The sequence below is a fragment of the Trichoplusia ni genome, chromosome 13 (assembly GCF_003590095.1).
Source record: "Trichoplusia ni isolate ovarian cell line Hi5 chromosome 13, tn1, whole genome shotgun sequence".
NCBI lineage: Eukaryota > Metazoa > Arthropoda > Insecta > Lepidoptera > Noctuidae > Trichoplusia > Trichoplusia ni.
The window spans coordinates 4,321,358-4,345,904 of NC_039490.1; the positions used below are offsets into that span (position 1 = coordinate 4,321,358).

General features: G+C 35.4%; 2 protein-coding genes across 3 annotated transcripts in view; both read left to right on the forward strand.

The window, feature by feature from the left end:
• The window catches only part of LOC113500375 (glutaredoxin domain-containing cysteine-rich protein CG31559-like), a 107,895-nt gene that overhangs the window by 26,797 nt on the left and 56,551 nt on the right, over positions 1-24,547 (forward strand). The window lies entirely within an intron of this gene.
• Positions 16,821-19,858, forward strand: LOC113500376. 2 transcript variants are annotated; one of them, XM_026881151.1, is made up of 7 exons: positions 16,821-17,156; positions 17,529-17,642; positions 17,767-17,996; positions 18,484-18,735; positions 18,924-19,026; positions 19,105-19,200; positions 19,620-19,858. In XM_026881151.1, exons 1-7 carry the CDS (start codon positions 16,947-16,949, stop codon positions 19,794-19,796), a joined length of 1,182 nt encoding a protein of 393 aa, XP_026736952.1. In that variant the 5' UTR covers positions 16,821-16,946; the 3' UTR covers positions 19,797-19,858. The 2 variants fall into 2 exon arrangements, with proteins under 2 accessions (XP_026736952.1, XP_026736951.1); XM_026881150.1 differs by having other exon boundaries at positions 19,284-19,669.

The window sequence follows — 24,547 nt, forward strand, 5'->3', positions numbered from 1 at the left end:
ACTTAATGACAGCTACATTCTCAACTAACTAAATATATTCTATAGTCATAATATCGGACAAGGGGGGCTTAGACAAAGTAACAATTTAAAAACGATAACGAAGTTCGACAAGACTCAACTGTATGGGATTGACATAAGCCGCGTTAAATCACGTGGTCAATCGTCATCGTTATCGCAAGTTGGTAGACAATGTAATAATTCATAACGAAATCATAACGAAACGAATCGTCATCGCGTTTGTTCCATACAAATGCGTAGACAAGCAGCACTTTCGGTGTTCGTTATTGTCGCGATCGTGATCGACAAAAAAGATAACGAAACGAACGTTCAAACGTTGTAGTTATCCATACAAGATGGCCGGATTTCATTGAACAGCTGATTTTAGATGTGAAGTGTTTACGTATATATAAGTTTTTTCTTGCAAACGGAGTCGAGCCGTCATTTTTATTTTTTGAAAGAAGGTTCAATCGTTTTTTCAGATTATTATTGCGTTGGGAGGTGGATCTTGTCGGATCGTTTCGATAGTAATATATTAAATATTTATATTAATTATTTATTTCTAAAAAAAAGTAAGTAATTAAATCTCTTTTTCTAATACTTGGGTATGATTGTGGTATTTATTTTTCTAAAATATTTAATACTCAATAAAATAAGATAAAATTTATTTTTTATATTATTAAATTTGCATTATTTGTACTCATGTCTATGAATAATAAAAGCCTTTTGGTAAACGTTCTCTAATTTAACTTTATTTAACCAATTTATATCGAGTTGATATAGTTGGTAGCTACTTAAATATTTTTTCGAAAAATAAGGTCATAAAGAAGTTTCACTTTTTACCTTTGTGCACTAGTACACACACACATTACATTTTTTTAATAGAAAAGAATATTATTCTTATCCTATCACATAAATCTTATAATCAAACAAATCTAATCATAATATAAAACTGCATGGTTAACAAACTTCATTGAAACTGTTTATGTAAAATGAAACTGCGCGGACAACGGTGACAGCAAAATGTTCGATACCATAAACAATATTTCTGTTTTTAACGAATGTTCGATTCGTCACAACGATCACGACAACAGAGTTACATTGGCTAGGAAATGATTGTCGTTATCTCACAGACGATGTCGAAATTCGGTATCGTTTCGCTACAAAGCGATGTTACTTTGTCTAAGCCCCCTGGGGTCTAATAACATAAACAAAATACCAGTTCAAATCTAAAAATAACGACTAAAAACGACAGTCCAGTGACAGTGACATTGTAAGTTTTCTCTCTCGCCTCATTAATTTACAAGTAGCACGCTAACAGGGCCTAAGTTGATATATATTATAGAGATATGTGTCAAGAACGTTAAGTAATAAATGGAGGCTCATCGCCGAATGCTAAATTCGTGAAAGTGTCGTGAAAGCGCGCGACTGATGCGCGTGAGCTCGGCGCCTGCGCACCGTACAGCGCGTCGGCGCGGGCGCTCGCGCTATGGCTGCCCGCGCTGAGCAAATAACAATTAGTTATTATTCGTGAGAAGTATCTATTGTTGTGAATATTGTAACGGTAATTTAACAGTAGTTAAAGTTAAAATGCCTCCAAGTTAAAGCTCTACATTGACATTCAATGAATAGTACAGATTTATGAAACAGGTCTTAAGTTTTTAGATATAAAGATGAAGCTAGACAGGTCGTCTTTGTATCAGCCAGGTAATGCGATTACGTCACTATTTTAAATGACTATGCACAATAAAGTAGTTACCTACATGGTATCAATAGTACAATGCCGCAATATAACTTGGACGTCGGATAGAGCTACAGAATAACGCCGTCTCTGTCTAATACAATAAGTATATATATTTCGATCTCGTTTCAACAATCTTTTATTTTTATTCCGAAGCGGCAAGTTACATTTGTCGTATTGTACTATAAGTCAATCAAAAGATTGGCAACGTGTTGAGATAACATTAGAACTACATCATAGGCGAATCTTGTCACCAGTGTTACGTACAAGGACACTCAGTAATAAACTATTTCACCTGACTACGATATTGTGTCAGAGATATTATTAGGTTATCAGTCTGAACGAGAAAAGATGATCCAAATTGTAATCGTGACTTAACTTTTACATATAATAATAATAATAATAATCTTTATTTCAGAACAATGTCCATACATAATTACAAAATAATAAGATTTATAGTAAAATTTGTGCGCGTATAAATGCTTTCAGGATGTCTGAGTCCTGCTTTTCCGCAATAACCTGCAGGATGCTGTTGGTGCTGCTCCTGACCCTGCTCAGTAGTGATACGAGCCGCTTGCGTATTACCGCGTGGAAGCCGTCTACCCTGGCTTCCGCAAACATACCGGAGGCACTGCAAAAACGGGGCAACCCCAACAACATCCTAAACCCGTTGTTATATTGGACACGTAAGGCATTGAGCGTCCTCTGCGTATATCTGAACCACAGGCTGCACGTGTAGAAAGTCTGACAGTAGGCTTTAAATAGAGTGACTTTAACTTGTTTACTACAACGCACAAACCTGCGGGCCAGCATATTACTTCTAACCGCCAATGCCCTACGTTCCCGTTCTATGTCAACCTGGTCCTCAAGGTCCTCTGTAACGTAATGTCCAAGATATTTAAACTTTTCTACCCGCTTTAGTTCAATGCCATTTAGCTTATTGCGGGCACATTCAATGTACATTTACCGGGGGGCCTTGAAAACCATGTACTCGCTCTTCTTAGCATTGTACATCAATCCATGCTGAATGCTATATGTTTCACATATTGCAAGCAACTGCCTCATTGCACTTACAGTTGGGGTCAGCAGCACCATGTCGTCTGCGTAACTAAAGTTGTTCATACAAATGTTGTCAATCCAGCATCCCACTCGTGTGCTGCTGAGCCCAACTATAAGCTCATTCACGTACAAGTTGAAGAGCCTAGGAGAACTCAAACCACCTTGTCTCACCCCGCACTCAACCTGTACGTGTCCGAGAAGGCATTTGCCCACCTTACATAATTATTCTGGTTTTGGTACCAGAAATGAAAAATCCGTTGTACCTGTGTAGGCACGCGGGTTTTCTTGAGTTTCTCCCATAACAAGTCATACGACACAAGGTCAAATGCCTTGGAGAGGTCAAGAAAGCATGCATACACAGGTGTACTTCTTTCCGTGTAGTATTGGACAGTGTGCTTCAGACTCAGAATTGCGCTTTCAGTGGGAAAGTCCCGCGCGAAAACCAAACTGAGCATCATGAATATTAATATTTTTATCAAGTTCTGAGTCGAGCACACTGGTCCAACACCTTGGCCACAATTGTAGCCCAAGGAAATCGGTCGGTAATTGTTCTTATCAGACAAATCTCCAGTTTTATTTTTAACTATTTGGTACTACGATGGTTTTCATAAGGTCTATAGGCAAGTACGAGTGATTCAGACATAAGGTAAAGAACATTGCCAGCACACGCGGTAAATGAACACCAGCGTATTTTAGATGCTCGATACTGAGTCCATCATGACCCGGTGACTTGCCCCTAGACATGCTACTCACAATTTGTCGAACTTGTTTAGCAGACACCCTATACAATTCACCGGTCATGGTGGACCCAGGATCTGCAGACGAAGAACCCAGTGGAGACTTAGTGGTAAAATGTTCTCTAAACAGTTCAGCTATATCTCTGCTATCACTCGCACTTCCCACGCTCACTGGAAGGCCAGTCTTATGATTTAAACTGTTGGTTGCTTTCCAAAATCACTAAAGTTTTTAGAAGCACGACATTCCGAAATAATTTCCATTTTTATCTGTTCTTTGTTATTGTGACACCACTTTAAATCTATTTTTAAATAATTTGCGACTTTCACACATTTCTTCATATATAGTACCGGATTGTGGCCTATCCTGAGAAACCCAGTATAAAAAATTTACTCCTAGCTTCCCTGTGAGCTTCACATACATGCTTATCCATCCTATTACATGTTTTTTCTTACGCGAGTGAGATTTAGTTTCACAAGTGTAATGGCTGAGTCTGTTAATGCTATTATTATATCCTTATATAGTTTATCTAGACAATTCTATGTTCCTTACAATACAAATATCATAACTACATTCTCTTAATTCAACAGGAAAATCTATTAATTTCAGTTTACTATTGCACAATTTGGTATAGCTTTTTATTTGTTCTTTAGTTCTATAGCCCCAAACAGCTTTATTTTTATATTTTTATTATAATTACTATTTTTACATATAATTGCACTTAATTCACACTCAATGACTAGGGGCAAATGATCAGACCAAAACGTGTCATAATTAATAAATACATTCTTAATAGTTTGTTTGGCAGAATGACTAGTAACACAGTGATCGAGCCACCTCACACACCCGTGAGCCTCGCTTATAAATGTATAATTACTTAATACACTTCCTAACACATCTATATCCACACAGGACCATTGTTGGTCCATACATAATTAATTAGCTCGTTACCGAACAGTTCTCCCGGATGAGCATTAAAATCTCCTAGTACGTAAATAGATTCTATAGCGTAATGATCAACTATCGCACATACCTCGCCAAAACATGTCGTAAACTCCTCCAAATTGTCTATTCCATTTGTCGGCATGTAAACACTAAACACAAGAAATGCGCGGTCTTTCATAGACACTTTTATTGCACTGATACGCGGATTATTGCACTCGATAACAGTCACCTCTTTGAACACACTTTTACGCCACAGTATTGCCACGCCACCGTAAGGTCTTCCTTTCAAAACACCGTTTGAAATATCCACTGCTGACGTGCCCGTGTATGCGAACTCCTGGTCAACAGTGCCCAGTATCGGTATGTCATAGGGAAGTAGCCAGGTCTCTTGTAAGGCTATGATATCCGCCGACTGACACAATTTTCTGACACAATCAATTGATCTTTTTATCGACTTACAGTTAAAACTGACAAATTTAAATAAAGTAGTTGTTGCAGTTGTATTTGTTTGTATACCCATTATTAATTGTTTTGTATCACATCACTATTCACAACATTGTTTTCGGCCTTCTTAGTTTTATTAAGTAAACAAAGCGCCTAAAAGACACACCTTCTGGCCACAGACTATCATCTAAAAACATTGCGAGCTTGTGGTGTGGTACAAAGATTTTAAATGCATTATAATTTCTTTCCTTTTGCATTATAATTTTCTTTATTGTTACTGCAGTTTGAGTCTTTGACAGAATGTAGTCAGCAATGTCGCTGTCAGTAACTTCTTTAGCTACACGGGATATAAATAATGGAATATTTATTTCCGCAGCTTTAAATTTCATATCCACATCCGAAGCCGCTTTTCCTCTACTTCCTGCAAACTTGTACTTTGGCTTCTTTTTTGTACAATTGTCCATCCATTCTTCTCTTCTTTATCTGGTTGTATTTTCTCGCTTCCGCTTATCGCTTGTGATATAGACCGCGCCGTCTCCGGTACGACACTCGGGCGCTCAGGATTCGCGCGCTTGCGTTGCACCTGTGTCGAAACCGCGGTTGAGGCCTCCACGCGCGTGCTTGTATGTGAGAGAGCGAGAGACCGATTGATGCATTCCGCGTATGACAGGGACGGAGTATCATCGCTTTGCTCGCGACAACCCGCCAACGACTGCGTCATCGCTATGTTTTGCTTTTCTGTATTGTGAGGTAGATCAGTTATTGTACAATCCAATGTTTGGTGTTTGGACTGCTCAATATGTAATTTTAAATCATCTAACTGTTTGTTAGTCACGTAGGAATCCTTAATAATCTTTAGTTCGTTTTGCAACAACAAAATATCCTTCAGAAGTTTACTTGCATCCAGATGATCAAACGATATTGGTGGTAATTTATGTAGTTCCCGAGCAACAAATATGGGTACTAATTCCGGATCTGTTTCTTTAAATAATGTAATTATATCAGCAAGATCCCTCTGTGATTTTCCTTCTCTCTTACGCGAAATTTTACGTCTTGTAGTAGTGATCGAATCGAAAAGCAAGTTTTTAGCCGCTTCAATCTCCTCTTCAGAAAAACTTGTGACACACAATCTCATTAAGCTTTCCTCATCCATAACATCCATTTTGTTCTGGACATAGGCTAACACCTCACATATCACAATGTTACAGTTATTGCACTTAATTACTTTCGAGTTCGACGTCATTTTTCTAGCACCGTAGGTGAATGACGCGACCGCACCTCACGCGTACCCGGTCATTATGAATATATCAGTGACCCGCGGGTACGCGTGAGGTGCGGTCGCGTCATTCACCTACGGTGCTAGAAAAATGACGTCGAACTCGAAAGTAATTAAGTGCAATAACTGTAACATTGTGATATGTGAGGTGTTAGCCTATGTCCAGAACAAAATGGATGTTATGGATGAGGAAAGCTTAATGAGATTGTGTGTCACAAGTTTTTCTGAAGAGGAGATTGAAGCGGCTAAAAACTTGCTTTTCGATTCGATCACTACTACAAGACGTAAAATTTCGCGTAAGAGAGAAGGAAAATCACAGAGGGATCTTGCTGATATAATTACATTATTTAAAGAAACAGATCCGGAATTAGTACCCATATTTGTTGCTCGGGAACTACATAAATTACCACCAATATCGTTTGATCATCTGGATGCAAGTAAACTTCTGAAGGATATTTTGTTGTTGCAAAACGAACTAAAGATTATTAAGGATTCCTACGTGACTAACAAACAGTTAGATGATTTAAAATTACATATTGAGCAGTCCAAACACCAAACATTGGATTGTACAATAACTGATCTACCTCACAATACAGAAAAGCAAAACATAGCGATGACGCAGTCGTTGGCGGGTTGTCGCGAGCAAAGCGATGATACTCCGTCCCTGTCATACGCGGAATGCATCAATCGGTCTCTCGCTCTCTCACATACAAGCACGCGCGTGGAGGCCTCAACCGCGGTTTCGACACAGGTGCAACGCAAGCGCGCGAATCCTGAGCGCCCGAGTGTCGTACCGGAGACGGCGCGGTCTATATCACAAGCGATAAGCGGAAGCGAGAAAATACAACCAGATAAAGAAGAGAAGAATGGATGGACAATTGTACAAAAAAAGAAGCCAAAGTACAAGTTTGCAGGAAGTAGAGGAAAAGCGGCTTCGGATGTGGATATGAAATTTAAAGCTGCGGAAATAAATATTCCATTATTTATATCCCGTGTAGCTAAAGAAGTTACTGACAGCGACATTGCTGACTACATTCTGTCAAAGACTCAAACTGCAGTAACAATAAAGAAAATTATAATGCAAAAGGAAAGAAATTATAATGCATTTAAAATCTTTGTACCACACCACAAGCTCGCAATGTTTTTAGATGATAGTCTGTGGCCAGAAGGTGTGTCTTTTAGGCGCTTTGTTTACTTTAATAAAACTAAGAAGGCCGAAAACAATGTTGTGAATAGTGATGTGATACAAAACAATTAATAATGGGTATACAAACAAATACAACTGCAACAACTACTTTATTTAAATTTGTCAGTTTTAACTGTAAGTCGATAAAAAGATCAATTGATTGTGTCAGAAAATTGTGTCAGTCGGCGGATATCATAGCCTTACAAGAGACCTGGCTACTTCCCTATGACATACCGATACTGGGCACTGTTGACCAGGAGTTCGCATACACGGGCACGTCAGCAGTGGATATTTCAAACGGTGTTTTGAAAGGAAGACCTTACGGTGGCGTGGCAATACTGTGGCGTAAAAGTGTGTTCAAAGAGGTGACTGTTATCGAGTGCAATAATCCGCGTATCAGTGCAATAAAAGTGTCTATGAAAGACCGCGCATTTCTTGTGTTTAGTGTTTACATGCCGACAAATGGAATAGACAATTTGGAGGAGTTTACGACATGTTTTGGCGAGGTATGTGCGATAGTTGATCATTACGCTATAGAATCTATTTACGTACTAGGAGATTTTAATGCTCATCCGGGAGAACTGTTCGGTAACGAGCTAATTAATTTATGTATGGACCAACAATGGTCCTGTGTGGATATAGATGTGTTAGGAAGTGTATTAAGTAATTATACATTTATAAGCGAGGCTCACGGGTGTGTGAGGTGGCTCGATCACTGTGTTACTAGTCATTCTGCCAAACAAACTATTAAGAATGTATTTATTAATTATGACACGTTTTGGTCTGATCATTTGCCCCTAGTCATTGAGTGTGAATTAAGTGCAATTATATGTAAAAATAGTAATTATAATAAAAATATAAAAAATAAAGCTGTTTGGGGCTATAGAACTAAAGAACAAATAAAAAGCTATACCAAATTGTGCAATAGTAAACTGAAATTAATAGATTTTCCTGTTGAATTAAGAGAATGTAGTTATGATATTTGTAATTGTAAGGAACATAGAAATTGTCTAGATAAACTATATAAGGATATAATAATAGCATTAACAGACTCAGCCATTAACACTTGTGAAACTAAATCTCACTCGCGTAAGAAAAAACATGTAATAGGATGGAATAAGCATGTATGTGAAGCTCACAGGGAAGCTAGGAGTAAATTTTTATACTGGGTTTCTCAGGATAGGCCACAATCCGGTACTATATATGAAGAAATGTGTGAAAGTCGCAAATTATTTAAAAATAGATTAAAGTGGTGTCACAATAACAAAGAACAGATAAAAATGGAAATTATTTCGGAATGTCGTGCTTCTAAAAACTTTAGTGATTTTTGGAAAGCAACCAACAGTTTAAATCATAAGACTGGCCTTCCAGTGAGCGTGGGAAGTGCGAGTGATAGCAGAGATATAGCTGAACTGTTTAGAGAACATTTTACCACTAAGTCTCCACTGGGTTCTTCGTCTGCAGATCCTGGGTCCACCATGACCGGTGAATTGTATAGGGTGTCTGCTAAACAAGTTCGACAAATTGTGAGTAGCATGTCTAGGGGCAAGTCACCGGGTCATGATGGACTCAGTATCGAGCATCTAAAATACGCTGGTGTTCATTTACCGCGTGTGCTGGCAATGTTCTTTACCTTATGTCTGAATCACTCGTACTTGCCTATAGACCTTATGAAAACCATCGTAGTACCAATAGTTAAAAATAAAACTGGAGATTTGTCTGATAAGAACAATTACCGACCGATTTCCTTGGCTACAATTGTGGCCAAGGTGTTGGACAGTGTGCTCGACTCAGAACTTGATAAAAATATTAATATTCATGATGCTCAGTTTGGTTTTCGCGCGGGACTTTCCACTGAAAGCGCAATTCTGAGTCTGAAGCACACTGTCCAATACTACACGGAAAGAAGTACACCTGTGTATGCATGCTTTCTTGACCTCTCCAAGGCATTTGACCTTGTGTCGTATGACTTGTTATGGGAGAAACTCAAGAAAACCCGCGTGCCTACACAGGTACAACGGATTTTTCATTTCTGGTACCAAAACCAGAATAATTATGTAAGGTGGGCAAATGCCTTCTCGGACACGTACAGGTTGGAGTGCGGGTGAGACAAGGTGGTTTGAGTTCTCCTAGGCTCTTCAACTTGTACGTGAATGAGCTTATAGTTGGGCTCAGCAGCACACGAGTGGGATGCTGGATTGACAACATTTGTATGAACAACTTTAGTTACGCAGACGACATGGTGCTGCTGACCCCAACTGTAAGTGCAATGAGGCAGTTGCTTGCAATATGTGAAACATATAGCATTCAGCATGGATTGATGTACAATGCTAAGAAGAGCGAGTACATGGTTTTCAAGGCCCCCGGTAAATGTACATTGAATGTGCCCGCAATAAAGCTAAATGGCATTGAACTAAAGCGGGTAGAAAAGTTTAAATATCTTGGACATTACGTTACAGAGGACCTTGAGGACCAGGTTGACATAGAACGGGAACGTAGGGCATTGGCGGTTAGAAGTAATATGCTGGCCCGCAGGTTTGTGCGTTGTAGTAAACAAGTTAAAGTCACTCTATTTAAAGCCTACTGTCAGACTTTCTACACGTGCAGCCTGTGGTTCAGATATACGCAGAGGACGCTCAATGCCTTACGTGTCCAATATAACAACGGGTTTAGGATGTTGTTGGGGTTGCCCCGTTTTTGCAGTGCCTCCGGTATGTTTGCGGAAGCCAGGGTAGACGGCTTCCACGCGGTAATACGCAAGCGGCTCGTATCACTACTGAGCAGGGTCAGGAGCAGCACCAACAGCATCCTGCAGGTTATTGCGGAAAAGCAGGACTCAGACATCCTGAAAGCATTTATACGCGCACAAATTTTACTATAAATCTTATTATTTTGTAATTATGTATGGACATTGTTCTGAAATAAAGATTATTATTATTATTATTATTATTAAAACGAATGACAATAATGTTATAACCAAAACGTACCAATGCTTATCACGATAGTATAGTGGTTAGCACTATACTCCCGCAAAACATCAACAAAAAAAACACCAGTGGCAGGTTGAAGACAGCATAACATGCAACTAACAAAAACCTTTACCAATAAAAGTTAAAAAAAAAAACAAACTACACCGACCAACTGACATCCTTAGAAATGTGAGTCATCCTTCTTTTTTTTTTGACATCTAACGTTAAGAAATGGTTAGTGGTCATACATGCACAGGAAGCCAGTGTATCCGGTCCTTTACAAACCATACATAATAGAATAGATGAGCTTGCTTGTGACAAGGGGCCTTTTTATTACCTTTTCAAAGCTCTATTTTAAAATTCTAATATTTTAACGGCTAGAAATTAAAATAAAATCACGCTAATGTGCATGTGTGTGTACGAATTGTGCATTCATTTAAAGCATATACTAAAAGATAGTGAAAAAACTGAATATCGATTCAAACTCTGTTTAATTACAATTTCTAAGCTAACCAAAAAACTTTCTTTAATTTATGCAATTCCCACTAAATTTCATTTACACTTCAGAGTTCTGTCTGTATATTTCAGTTTCTTTTTCCAATATCTAGAACTCGCTTAATAGCAACTTAAAAAATAATTATGTAATACATACTAAATAGGTCACAAGGTAAACTTCCAAGATACAAACTCTCCTACATAAATATATCAGTATTATCAACAATTAGATCTACCACAACATTATCACTTGTCTACCGTTTCCGTCTCACACCTTGCTGGCTGCGCGTGCGCACAGCGCACACAAGCAAACGCACGCACACACGCGCACAAGTCGGTCACTGTCGATGAAAGCCGGCGCGTGAGTCGAATACAACCGAAGCACGCTTTCAAGGCACATCCAAGTTATGGCGGACTTGTTTTCTATTAAAAATATTATGAAAGATATATCTTTTATTGAACTTTTTATTTAATATAAAAAACGAATAAATATTGTTGGTACATGGTCTGTTGACTCAGTGACAGATTAATTACCTAAGTGTACTAGAAAAAAAATGAAAGTTGCTCTTTTTAAGGAATTTATAATACGAAAATTAATTAAAAATATTATGTTAGCATTTTGAAATACATTTAAATTGCAGTGACTCAGTGAGTTATAGTACAAAACAATTACAAAAACTAAAAGGTCCATGCTAACCTTACCCTAAAAAAAATAATTCACAGCTTAACACTCGACTTTCAAATCTAATAGTGTTACAATAAAGTCCAGTTTACATCGACGATTGATTGTTGACATTAAACAGCAAAAAAATCTCGCGTGCAAAGGTCGTTGTGTGTTCGAATGGAAAAACACAAATATACATAAACAGGTATTCGATAAACAGACAGACGTGTTTTGTTGTCCGTACCTGTAAATCTTGTATAATTTCTATATTTCTCAAACACAAGAATCATTTGAATTACCTTATTTTAATTAGCATAGATGATTTTTTTGTTCAATGCGGTCGTTTCACCTATTGATCGATTTTAAGTCATAATAAATAATAATGTATTACAAAAATATTTTAGATTTTTGATAGGGCTTATATAGATATGTATATAGGAATTGTTACTCAATCCTTCCGTTTTAGAAAATAGTATAATTTGATTGGTTCGATTTTTTGTGTTTTCAAAGAGAGCAACATAGATATTCACCTCATGTATTTAAATCCGTCCGTTAATCCGTTGTAATTAAATAAATAAATAACTGCTCAGGCCTAAAACTAAACTAAAATTTTGCCATAAAATTAATCTTATTTTATTATAAACCAAAAAAATCGAAAACAATGAATTGCTAGATTAGCTTCGAGTTTCTGAGACATTTTAAAGACGTATTTACATTAGTAGTTTTCCCAATGATTTATGAAATTGTGTAAACATAAACTATTAAATAAATAAATAACATGTTATCAGGCGTCAAGCCAGTTGCGATCAAGATGGAAACTTGTACTAATATGGAAGGCAGTCTTGTCAATCTATTTGGACATTGATATCGCTTCGAAAGTCCCGTGTCAAGGTATATGACGATACTTGTATTTAATTATAGAATATTTATTAGAAATTTTGTTTTGAGACGTTAATCAGTTGACTGTTTACCGTCTGAAGTAAAGACTTCAATTAGAACTTGACTTTCAATTATTTATTTGGTACTTCTTCTTTCTTTGTATCATTTTCAAAAATTTTATTCGTTTGTCATGTTTAGAGTAGAAACATTTTACAAAATAGGTAGTTTAAAAAGTTTACAGTTCCTATCTATATCTATACTAATATATAAAGCTGAAGAGTTTGTTTGTTTGTTTGTTTGAACGCGCTAATCTTAGGAACAACTGGTCCAAATTGAAAAATTATTTTTGTGTTCAATAGACCATTCATCGAGGAAGGCTTTAGGCTATAAACTATCACGCTGCGACTAATAGGAGCTAAGATACAATGGAAAATGTGAAAAAAACCGGGCAGTTATATCTAAATCATAACTTATATCTTCTACCCACGGGGACGAAGTCGCGGGCAACAGCTAGTTATTTAATACTCAGAAAACGCTGCCAAGCCCACAGTATTTGTCATTTAATACTAATCTATATTTATAGTCATTTAATAATCTTTGTTACTGATGTTCTATCACATAAACTTATTTCGCTTTTTTGTGCCATGTCAATAACAATGTAGACATACAAAATACGTTTTACGATAGAATACGCTTCAAAAATATCACAAACGATCCCTATCTCGTCCAAATACTTGCGACAGACAAGGATAGATGAGTTTACCTGAGTTTAGTTTTTTGTGAAGCTTTACGCAGGCTTAGGAAATAATCTACTCAGCCATAAACACAATGAGCGACCCCTGTCAATAAATCCATTATTATTACGTTCCTCTGACGTCATGGTTTTGAACTCATTTTATTCTCACCACTCGCTCACATTCATGTCAATTATAACTAAACTTCAAAGAGTAGTCCCAAATCTTGTTCTAGGGGGAAAAAATCCTAGCCATTGTCTTGTCTTTTCTTTTGGATATGTAGAGCTGTCCCAATCTTATTTTTATCGTAATTATTGTAGTAGGCTACTATTTATGACTAAGTTTTATTTCAAATTCGAATTAATATTAAATAAAGTAGTGTCTAAATGAAGAGTATAAATAAATGTCAGTTATAAGGCAAACATGATCAAATCCGAACCAAAGGCAGCAATGGGAAGCTATATTCATAAAATCGTTAAAAACAAAACCATATTCCTATACAACAATAAATGAATAAACATAGATATTATTCTAAAAGTCTCATTAGCAATACCTTGAAACAGCCAGTTCGAATACGGCGAATAAAAACTAAAAAATGCGGCTCGTCGAGGTACCGTCGCGTGCGCATCGCCGGCCTTGACAGCGTGACTTTTGAGATCCATCTAAATGTCGGGATCGGTAATACTAAAGGCCAAAGCCATTTGAATATCATAACACTAATAATATGTATTGTTGCTCATGTTCAATTAAATGGACATCCGTTAACTTGCTGTAATAGATGTTTAATTAATAATGTGTTGTTTAATTATGATGAAAAAATTCGGGCACATTGGAATTGTACTCGAGCGCGGGGATGTAATACTATTTTCAATGGAAACGACGACAATGAAAATGATTTTGAGCCCCTTCTTTCTCTGCTCTCTTTTTCTCTTTTTTCCCCTGCCTATGGTGACAGGGTGGTATTTACAAAATACAGCCCGGTTAAATAAAGCGATGTTCTTCTCTTTCCAGATTTTTTAAAATTCAATTTACCATTTTTTATCGACAGCCTTCGCTAGGCTACTTATCAAAGAGTTCTAGTTTATAAAACAACCTTCCACCAAGACAGCTATGCAATTTGCGTTTACCGTGAAAGAATTTGATCAGCTATGTTGACATAAACAGTAATCAGGTTAACACGCTAAGATAAACATAACGTAAGTACGATGTCATGTCTACTTCACAAAGTCAGAAACGACACTCTACAAATCACTTGAGGCAAAACTATTGCAGTTGTGGAAGAGAGATGCCGATATATGCCTTGTAGTGTGCTGTCTTGTTTCCTCGCCTGTCACAGTGATATTTTATGAAGTTATGGTAGGTTTCTAGAACAGGTTATATGTAGGCCTATCGGTGGTAATGACATATTTCCTCTGATTGACGTGAGACAAGCGGGTCTGTGTTTAAGTAGATTTCCTGATTAGAAAAGTAAAGTAGTAGTTTCTTATATCAAAGTATCACGAAAATATCTGGTTATTTATAATCAGTACATTTAGCTGCAGAAAAACAAATAAAATTGATATAATGTACGCTTACTCTCACAGCCCGTTTGGATGGAATCTGACACGATCGGAACCCCCCAGGTAGGTGCCCCCCACCTTTCAAAATACGGAAGCTGTGATTTTAATTTCTAAAACGCAAACAAAATCCAAAAAAAATTATGTGTGTTTAGGATCGAACTCGAGACCTATGACTTGGCAGTCCTTCGGTCTTACCACTAGGCTATCGCAACAACTAATATACGAGTGGGTGGAATTACGCGCAAAAGCTTTGTAATACACCCGACTTCATTTCATAATAAATTATTTGATTAAATCGTGTCCTCAAACTAATATCTAAGTTACGTTATAACAAGATTGACAAGTAATAATTATTATTACACAAATAACGGTCATGTAATTGAAATTATCTGTGTAGGTATTTCAAGGTTTGTAACAAATACAGTCAAACAATAACAAAGATTTACGAATATGTACTTTAGGCTGCTGTGATAAGAACGATATTAGTGTAAGCTGTTACATTAAATGTGTGGCTTGGTATATGTAGCGACAATGCTATTAAGACATACATTATTGAATTGTTTGTTAAATGTAAATTACTTTTCAAATTAAGTTATTGTTATTTACATTTCGACAGTTTATTAAGCTTTTTAATTTTTTGTCTGGTTGCAATATTGTGCACGCACTGTTTGCCAAAGCCCTCGTACCTATGCATTTTAAGCACAAGTCAAAAATTTGGATAAAGTTTACGGGAAGACTTAAAGAAAACAAAAATATCAATACGACTAATAGGAGCGAAGATAGGTACAATGGAAAATGTGAAAAAACAGGGCAGGTATAAATCATAACTTATATCTTATACCCACGGGGACGAAGTCGCGGGCAACAGCTAGTCAATTTTAAAATAGCACTGTAGTGAGCAGTCTTATTAGTAAGGGTCAAGGATTTGTAACAGGTGTGAATACTCAGGTTTTTTCCTCAGTCATCATTTTAATTACTCAACTAATATAGGTTAAGTAATCATTTATTTTAATTTGTGCTAAGATATGTTAGTTAAGGCTTATTCATTTAATTCGTTTCGCTTCTAATTGAGGGACATGGGTTTAAATTTGTAAGGAAGACAACGAAGAATTATTTCTCTTTTGTTTTTACAAGACTCATGTTATTTAAACATAATTGGTATTTCTGTTCAAAAAGTAACGAAAAACAATTTCCATTTGGTAAAAGTTACAACCAGTTATTCTAATTCACTTAGCGCCTTATTATTTGGTAAGAAAACATAAATTAAGCAGCAATAACCGAGAACCATAACCAATGACTTTTAAAATTAATGTGAGTAAAAAGTAATCGCAAGTAAACCAAGAAACATGACTTTAAATAAAATAATAACCAAATGACCTCCAATCCAATTAACTCTTGCGCATTCAATAATTAAACTAATTGAAAAGAAATTGCTACTTACTAGCCTATAAAATAGGTAATTCTCAATGCTCGCTTTTAGTTACGAAAAAGCTCATATTCTAATAAGTGTGTTTTAATGCACAGTGAAACATAATTTATTATAATGGATCGCTTCAAGAAAATCACTTTGACAAAAGGAACACCCGAGTAAGCTTGTCAGAATAAATATAATAAATTAAATCTCTTCGTGATCAACAATTTTGGGTATATAAAGAAAAATGGCTTTCTGGAGAAAGTCCAAAAATCTCATTGCTGACGCATTGCATCTGAAGTCATACTCATTTAGAAAAATCAAGCTCTTCATTTATTTTCTTTAGTATTCGCAATTTTTCATATCAGCCAATTTAAATCTTGGATCTGTAGACAAGTTAAGATTCTCGGCATACTCTATTTATAGCTACAAATTTAAATGAGCTGAACTGGAAAATCGAAATTGCAATCGAAAAAAAAACAAATTCAACCCCATGTAATTAAATCTAGAATTTATATTCTATATCCTAGGACAACTCACACACGGTTATCTGATCCCAAACTAAGCAGAGCTTGTGTTATGGTTACCAGACAACTGATAAACTTACTTATATATTTCTAAATACATACATATTATAGATAAATTACACCCAGACACCAGAACAAATGATCATGCTCATCACACAACAATTGTCCTGGGCGGGAATCGAACCCACGACCTCCGGTATAGCAGTCAGGGTCGCTAACCACTAGACCAACAGGCCCGTCGTTAGGCCGTTAACATTTAGGATGTTAATGAACTAACTATTCTTTCAGAGACGTCAAAAAACCAGCAGAATATCGTTACCTAACTATGTTACGCGGCCTTCTAGACACAATTAATGCATGGCCGGTGCAAAAGGAAGGGTCAAGATACATTGGTCTTCTAAACTACATGTTGCTACTGTTTTTCATCGTTTGCTGGATAAATATATTTTTGCTTGTAAAAGTAAATTTTGATAAGCTGTCGTTTTATGAACTGGGACATACCTACATCGTGCTTTTCATGACGATTGTTAATATCGTACGTATTGATAAAACAATTCAATTCGATATAAAGTAGTTTAAGGTACTTTTGTTTCAAAGTCTAATTGTTGCCGTCTAATTTCGGAATCCGTCTCTGCAAGAAGGTATGTAGGTGAATGAATTGAAATTATGTACAAGCTGAAATTCTAGGCTATCTTAGGAATGTCAAATTTCATAAAAACCTGTTTAATAATTTGGGCGTAATGGACAGACTAAAACCTCGACACAAGTTTGTGATATTGCACATCCTCACAAACTTTTGCAGTATTCTCTTGATGAATTAATACACGGTGAGAATCAATCCCAAATGAGAGATACTCGTAGCTATAAAAGGACGAGATTTTCAAATTTATTTATTTATACTTTTCAGTCACGGACAATTATCACGTTGCCTGGCGATACAAAATACAGAGAAGTTGGTTCGTTGTTTTTTGATAAAATGCACTTGTTTTACTATAAAGCTGTTTCTAAATTTGCCAGTCAGGTAAGCTTTATGGGTAATATATTGTCGAGGTATTCAAACAAACTTAAATTTCAATTAAATTGAAACTCTTTTGTATCGGGGACCTGTCAGAAAAATCTAATAACCAACTCCATTAATATTGCAGACTCATGAACGAATCCATTTCATTTGTCACTACTTCACTCTATTCATCTGTGGCCAGATGACAATTGGCCTTATATTGTTCAATGTTATCCCTATGTGGATAAACTATGCTGCGGGGAACTTCGATCACAAAGTGATAAACTCGACTTACGAACATTCCGTTTACTTCTATCTCCCTGAGTATGCGTACACGCATTGGGACGCCTACATTGCCATATGCCTTGTTAACTGGTAAGTGGTAATATTCTGAATGTGCAAAAGCTAATTGATATCTTAAAAAATGTACTTCACATTTTTAATTTATGACTGCTTCTAGAGTCGTATTTAAAGGCTGTAATTTCATAACTTATATATTATACTAGCTGTTGCTAGCGGCACCTCCCTACATGATGCCACGGAAATGTAAAGTATGGATAGAATTTGTGTTAATCCAGGTTTTAATTATCTGTGTAACAAATTTCGTCCAAATGAGTTCAGTAGTTTTTGCTTGGAAGAGAAAACAACACCCATCCATACTTAAAAACTTTCAAGTTTATAATATACTCAGTTACAAGCTTTTAAACGCAGAATTTCATCGTTTGTATCGCAACGACGCAACCAAAACGAAAAGAGGTTTCTTGTGAGATGTATTAAACTTTAGTATGGGCACTGATTAAAAGCAGCACTATAGCCTGAAGAATTTTCACCTATCTAATATATTTTCATATCTTCCATACAGGTTTATATCCTATGTAACTTCAGTTATATTATGCATGCTTGATTTGCTACTATCTTTAATGATATTTCACCTCTGGGGGCATTTTAAAATTTTAATACATGATCTTGAATCGTTTCCATTACCGGCTAAAACGGAGACTGTGACATTTGAAGGAAATAATGTTTTGACTGCTGCAATGTATTCAGATGAAGAACAGGAACAAGTTTCTAAAAAATTGAAAGAATGTATAGATTATCATCGACTTATCACTAAGTAAGTCAAAAGTAACTAATAGACAGAAATTCAATTTGATGAAACTTGATTTTTAAACTGAGATGAAATTTAAAGGCGCCAATAATGTGAGAGTTGATTTGAATCTATCGATTTTTAAGCTTGCAGTTAATGTTACTAACGTCAAGTTTTGAGTAACCGAGTATGAGTAAAGGAGTTTTCATTTTCAGCTATACTGATAGAATGTCAGAAGCTTTTGGACCGATGCTATTCATTTCTTACTTATTTCATCAAGTGGCTGGCTGCTTACTTCTACTTGAATGTTCACAAATGGTCAGTAATGATTAAAATAGATCAATTTTAAAATTTCCTTTAGTAACCTCGTTTTCTTAATCAACTATTACATTTCAGACACCAGAAGCTTTAATTCGTTACGCTCCTCTGTCGCTGATTTTGTATCAACAGTTAATACAATTGTCTGTTATATTTGAGCTGATAGGAAGTACGGTGAGTCTTCATCTTACAAATAACTCAGGGCGTCAAATCTTCTGCTTGGGCACCTTGATAGTAAGAAAGGGTTTCTGTTCCAGTACACAGGCAGGGAAAGGGAGGCAAATATGGGTGGGCTTCACTCATTAGAAGTCTGACACAAGTTGACTAACGCTCAATCCAAAGCGCGTGATATGTATTCTTAAGGTAGTGAAAAATTCGATACTTCTAAATCAGAAAATCAGAAAGCTGAGTGTGGTATGACCGTTGGACTTCCGAGTCAGGTCATTTGAATAAGGGGAAAATAATGTATCACTTGCTAAAATCGATGAAGAAAACTAGTACAATTCAGAATTATTCAATGGTGTTATAAAGCACTTCAGAAGATAGGGTATTTCAAAATCTCTGTTTTTGTAAATCTGACAATATTATTGCAGAGTGAAAAATTGAGAGATGCAGTTTACAGTGTGCCGTGGCAATGTATGAATACAAGTAATAGGAAAACTGTCTGTATATTCCTTGTTAACGTTCAAGAGCCTATACATGTGAAGGCACTTGGTATGATGGATGTTGGAGTCACGTCCATGGCCGCGGTGAGATTTTCTAAACCATGATATCAAGATCAAATTTTGCTTTCTTTTTATTTATTATTTTCTCTTTAACTAGTATACAGTTTGGATTGGAATTAAAAACCTTTTGAAGATGATCTAGTGTATCGTATTGTATTTTTTTTACAGATACTGAAAACATCGCTGTCATATTTTGCATTCCTTCGTTCTATGTAATTAAATTATGGATAATGATTATAATTATCAACCACTAGCACTTTCTATTTTATGTAGTGCACTGAAATGGGATACTCACAATAAAATAAACCAGATAAAGTTTGTGTATTTATTAAATTCTGTGTGGCTCCAATACTTTTCAAAAAACATCAATGAAAAGTTTTTAATGCCGAAGTGAGAAAACTAACACATCTACTACTACTTGTATCTTTTTGTTTCCTAATTGGAACGGGAACTACAGAAAGACAATGAAAGTCAAATTAATGAAACAAATTCCTAACTTTGTTTTTCTCATAAAGAACCCGATTTAGGAAGTCTAGATATTTCTACGAATAACCATTGTGTTGTTAAATCAATGAGAGTAGGAAACGACTTGGAAAATTGTGTGTAAAAAGTACCGATCTCATGATTGCTATATTTTTTCTCTATGAGAACTTTCTTCGCCGGCAATCCAAATGAGTTTGGAAAAACGTGGACCTGAGCCATTGTTTCAATGTGGAATTGAACTTGTATTCTTTTGTATAATTATTCAATGTTATCTGTATCTCACGCGGAAACTGTGAAACTTTGATTAACAATTATTTGTTTGACTAATCTCCGCTTTTATATCTCATGACATTGATCTTATTACACGTTGTATAGTAATAAAAATATCAAAAGCGGTTTCTTTGCTTGCAATCTGCAACCTTTTTTATTTAACCCAAGAAATTTTTCGTGACTATTCGTCATACGGTGTTTTTCAGAGACTCTCATTTTCGACGGTTCGATGATTAAAGGGGAACTGAATTTAATCTTTTCTATCAAAAAAATAATTTAGACTACAAAAATGTTGTGTTCCTTCACAATATAAATTCGACACTAGATATTATTTCAAATTCTTAAGATAACTTTATATGCGTTGCTAAATACCTGCATTTTTGATTTACGACATAACTATAACTTAATTAACTTACTTGGAATTTGCTCACTTAATGAAAATAATTGGCGAAATACTCAATTTTTAGCATTCATATGCTCAATTTGAAGCATCTTAATAGTTCTGTAACAAATATTCTGCACATTTCATGAAATATTTGCATTGCGAAAATTCCTCGTCTTTTTTTCAGCTGAGATTATTAGTTACCTAATGACATTATATGGTTAATAAAACACCCAGTAATTACCAACAAATCCTCTAATCACCGGACGCTGCAACAGTTTGACGGCAAATTGACCATTCCGATATATTTACATCAAATATTTTAGGCTTAACTTACTGGCATTAACGCATAATGATACTTGACATGTTACAAAACTGGGGATAAGGCAATAAAAATACTTGATATTCTACGGACGGATGGATGTAATAGGAATTAAAATGTCACTACCAAATTAAAATCGGTACTAAATTTTTTGAGTCATAGCTTCACAAACTCATATCGGAAGGCTGCTTGGAAGATTATGTTGTATTGCGCTTATGTATTATTTGTCATGGCTCTGACTCTGACACCAGGTGCAATAGCCAAATGATAAGAAGAAGATTGACACAGCTATCCCAAAAATGAAAATGTTCATGTTACCAAACTAGTATCAGATTATCTGATTTTATTTGCATTTGACGGATGCTATCTGGTTCCAGATAAGATCTAGAAGGAAACAAGACAAATACTTTCTTTTTGTTTATTATTAACGGAACTTGCAACAGCTTTCTACACCGTACCATGGACGTTCAGAATATTGTCATCGCCTTCATCATTATTCTCAGCATCACTGAACATAGACGTGTTCAGTGTTTCCTCACGTTTGTCTCGTGACAATCGGTCATTTTGTATAATGATTACATTTTCCTTTGCAACTAATCACGTGTTGTATTCACACCGACATACTCTGATGCGGTTTTATATGTTCGGAATGAGTGTTTCGGTCCATTAGTTCTTCAAATCTCCATAACGATGAAGTTAGGATGATTGATAACTGATGTGGTATAGGGATGTATTTTGAACAAAAAATAAGCTTGAATACGTTAAATTAATGAAGTAAGAAGGAACTTTGTACCGACCAAAGAGGTTCTAGCGGTCTGGATGAAAAAAAGTATTTTTATTCAGACGTCACAATCAGTATGAAGAATTTGTTGTAATCATTACTTTTACTTTGTTAGCAGCCTAGGATTCCTTTAGATACCCACTTTGGTGCATTTGTTGCTAAGTTAACGGACTTATACAATATGGCGTTATTTTGTATTCACAATAGCTTTTTATTACACCATTCATTCCCAACTTTTAAGCTTTACCTCCAAGCTTTTGCAGAGCTTATACTTTCTACATGATTATGGCTGGTTAGTCTCGGTTTCCCTGCTCTTGACACAAACCTTTTTCAGATAACCTTGGTCATATAGAAAGCGAAATTCCCATATAACGAAGTACACTTTCTTTGCGAGATGTTTGCATAACGTTCGTCATATCTTGCCTTTTTTGTGTGGGTTGTCTGGCTGACGGATTCTTTCTACTGTACTACATAATTACCTATTATTTGAAAAGCTTTGATTTAAGAATTCAAACAAATGCTTAGATTTATTTAAGTAAGGGAAAAATAATTTTCCGTCTGAATGTCCTTTTCGTCGAATGAGAGAAAACCTTTTAGAAATTTGAAAAATAACAAAATCGTATAGTTTTTTCAATTCTTTGGACACTACTAGGTGCTACGTCTACTTGTTTCATTAATAATACAAAAATAAACACTACCTTTTTACAAATTAGGTTACCAAAACTTGTCAAAATAAGAAAAAATATAAGACGGATGCGGTATATGCATAAATAACATTACAACCACACAATATGACATCACGTTACTAATCTTTATTAAATCCTTTACACATATCGTATGATACAATAATATATCTTATCCATTACCGAAGCACATTTCAATACCGCATCCATAAACAACTTGACCACATGAATTGAAGCATGTTACCTGTGGCTATCAAATTCCACTGGTGTGCCACTTACAGCCGTTCGGACATCTGGCAAGCCGAGTGAAAGTACTAAGTGCCATATTTTGTCAACAACCGATGCTTAAGTTTACGTAACAACACAGTTTGATTGTCAGTTAATGGTATTGTATAACGATAGTAATAAACTCGGTACGGAGTTATTGTTACTCCGTTTATTACTGCGTTATATGATTCTATAGATATGTGTGAAGTGGAGATGGTCAATTGTTTGAATCAAATTTTGAAAGGTTTGATTTGATACAAATTCGGTAGTTTTTTGTTTTTCGGTTTGGACAAAAGATTTAAAGTTAGTTTTTGAGGCTACAGGTTGGTCTATCCTTGAAAGTATTGTTGGCTGAGTTAAAGCTGGCTGGACTGAAATTGACATGAATATGGAGGTAGGAGTATTTAAGGGATAATGTTGTACTTTTTGTTTTATATATAAATTCTTTGTCTGCTGTTTCATTTTATTTTAGTTTTTTTTTGTGTTCAGCATGAGAAATAAAATAACCATTAATCATTCCTTGAAGGTATAATTTAAGTTATTTGAAATAATCTTTAGCCTTTTCGTTTGGTCAATATATTCAAATTCAGGAAATGATCCTAAACTTTCTCCAAGAATAAAATCAAAAGAAACATTCTTACGTGTTTACGTCAAAAACTTGACTTAAATCGATTACAAATGAGTTACATAATCTCGATTACTACCTGAATCGATTTAAAAATCAGTTTTATTAATAATAATGATTTTGATTGTATTAACATAATTTTGCATTCGTTAGAATCATTTTTCTAAAGTGAAACTTTGGTTTTTATGTTCGTTTATGTTGATTTTTAATTGGTTTTAGTTTTTAACATTTAATATTAATAAATCTGTAGTGAAATTGTTTGTCGAATAACTTTCTTAAGTCATATTAGATAATATAACATTTCTGTGTGTACGTCATCATCGTCATCATCAAACTATATTCGTCCTTCATTTAAAAAATAATCTTATTCTGGCTAACATATACCTACAACAAAAGAAAATGAGAGACTTATTTTTTTTATCACAAGCAGTGTATGCTTATCAAGCAGGACATAGTGATACAAATTTTGTTTGTACACAATAAACTGATTAGGTTTAATTTCATCAGATGTCTAGCAGCCTGTCACTGTTCCTGAAATATTTTGACCATCCTTAGATCCGCACTACAAAAAAGTCAAGATTGCTAAACACTTTAATATTTAAACTACCAAAACTAACGATCTGCACTTGAAAATCAGTAGCAATGACTTAGTTTATATTATTGATATTATTTATGTGGTGTGCAATAAGGAATATTTTATCTATCTATCTATTATTTTTAATGATAGAGATATTGGTTTACAGTCAACAGATTTAGCTTGTTAATTAGTTTGACCATTAGTTTTTAATGCATGAGTATTTACTAACCGAGATTTCGATTTGGTAGATGTGTCATTTTTAAGGCAGTAAAGTCTTTAAACATACCTTATATTTTTGTATTGTCACTATTTAAATAACTCGATTATACTTGTGTTATTCGCTGAACTCCTAAACAACTGGAACTATTCGAATGATTCTTTTGTAGGAATCGCAATTCAGCCGGTA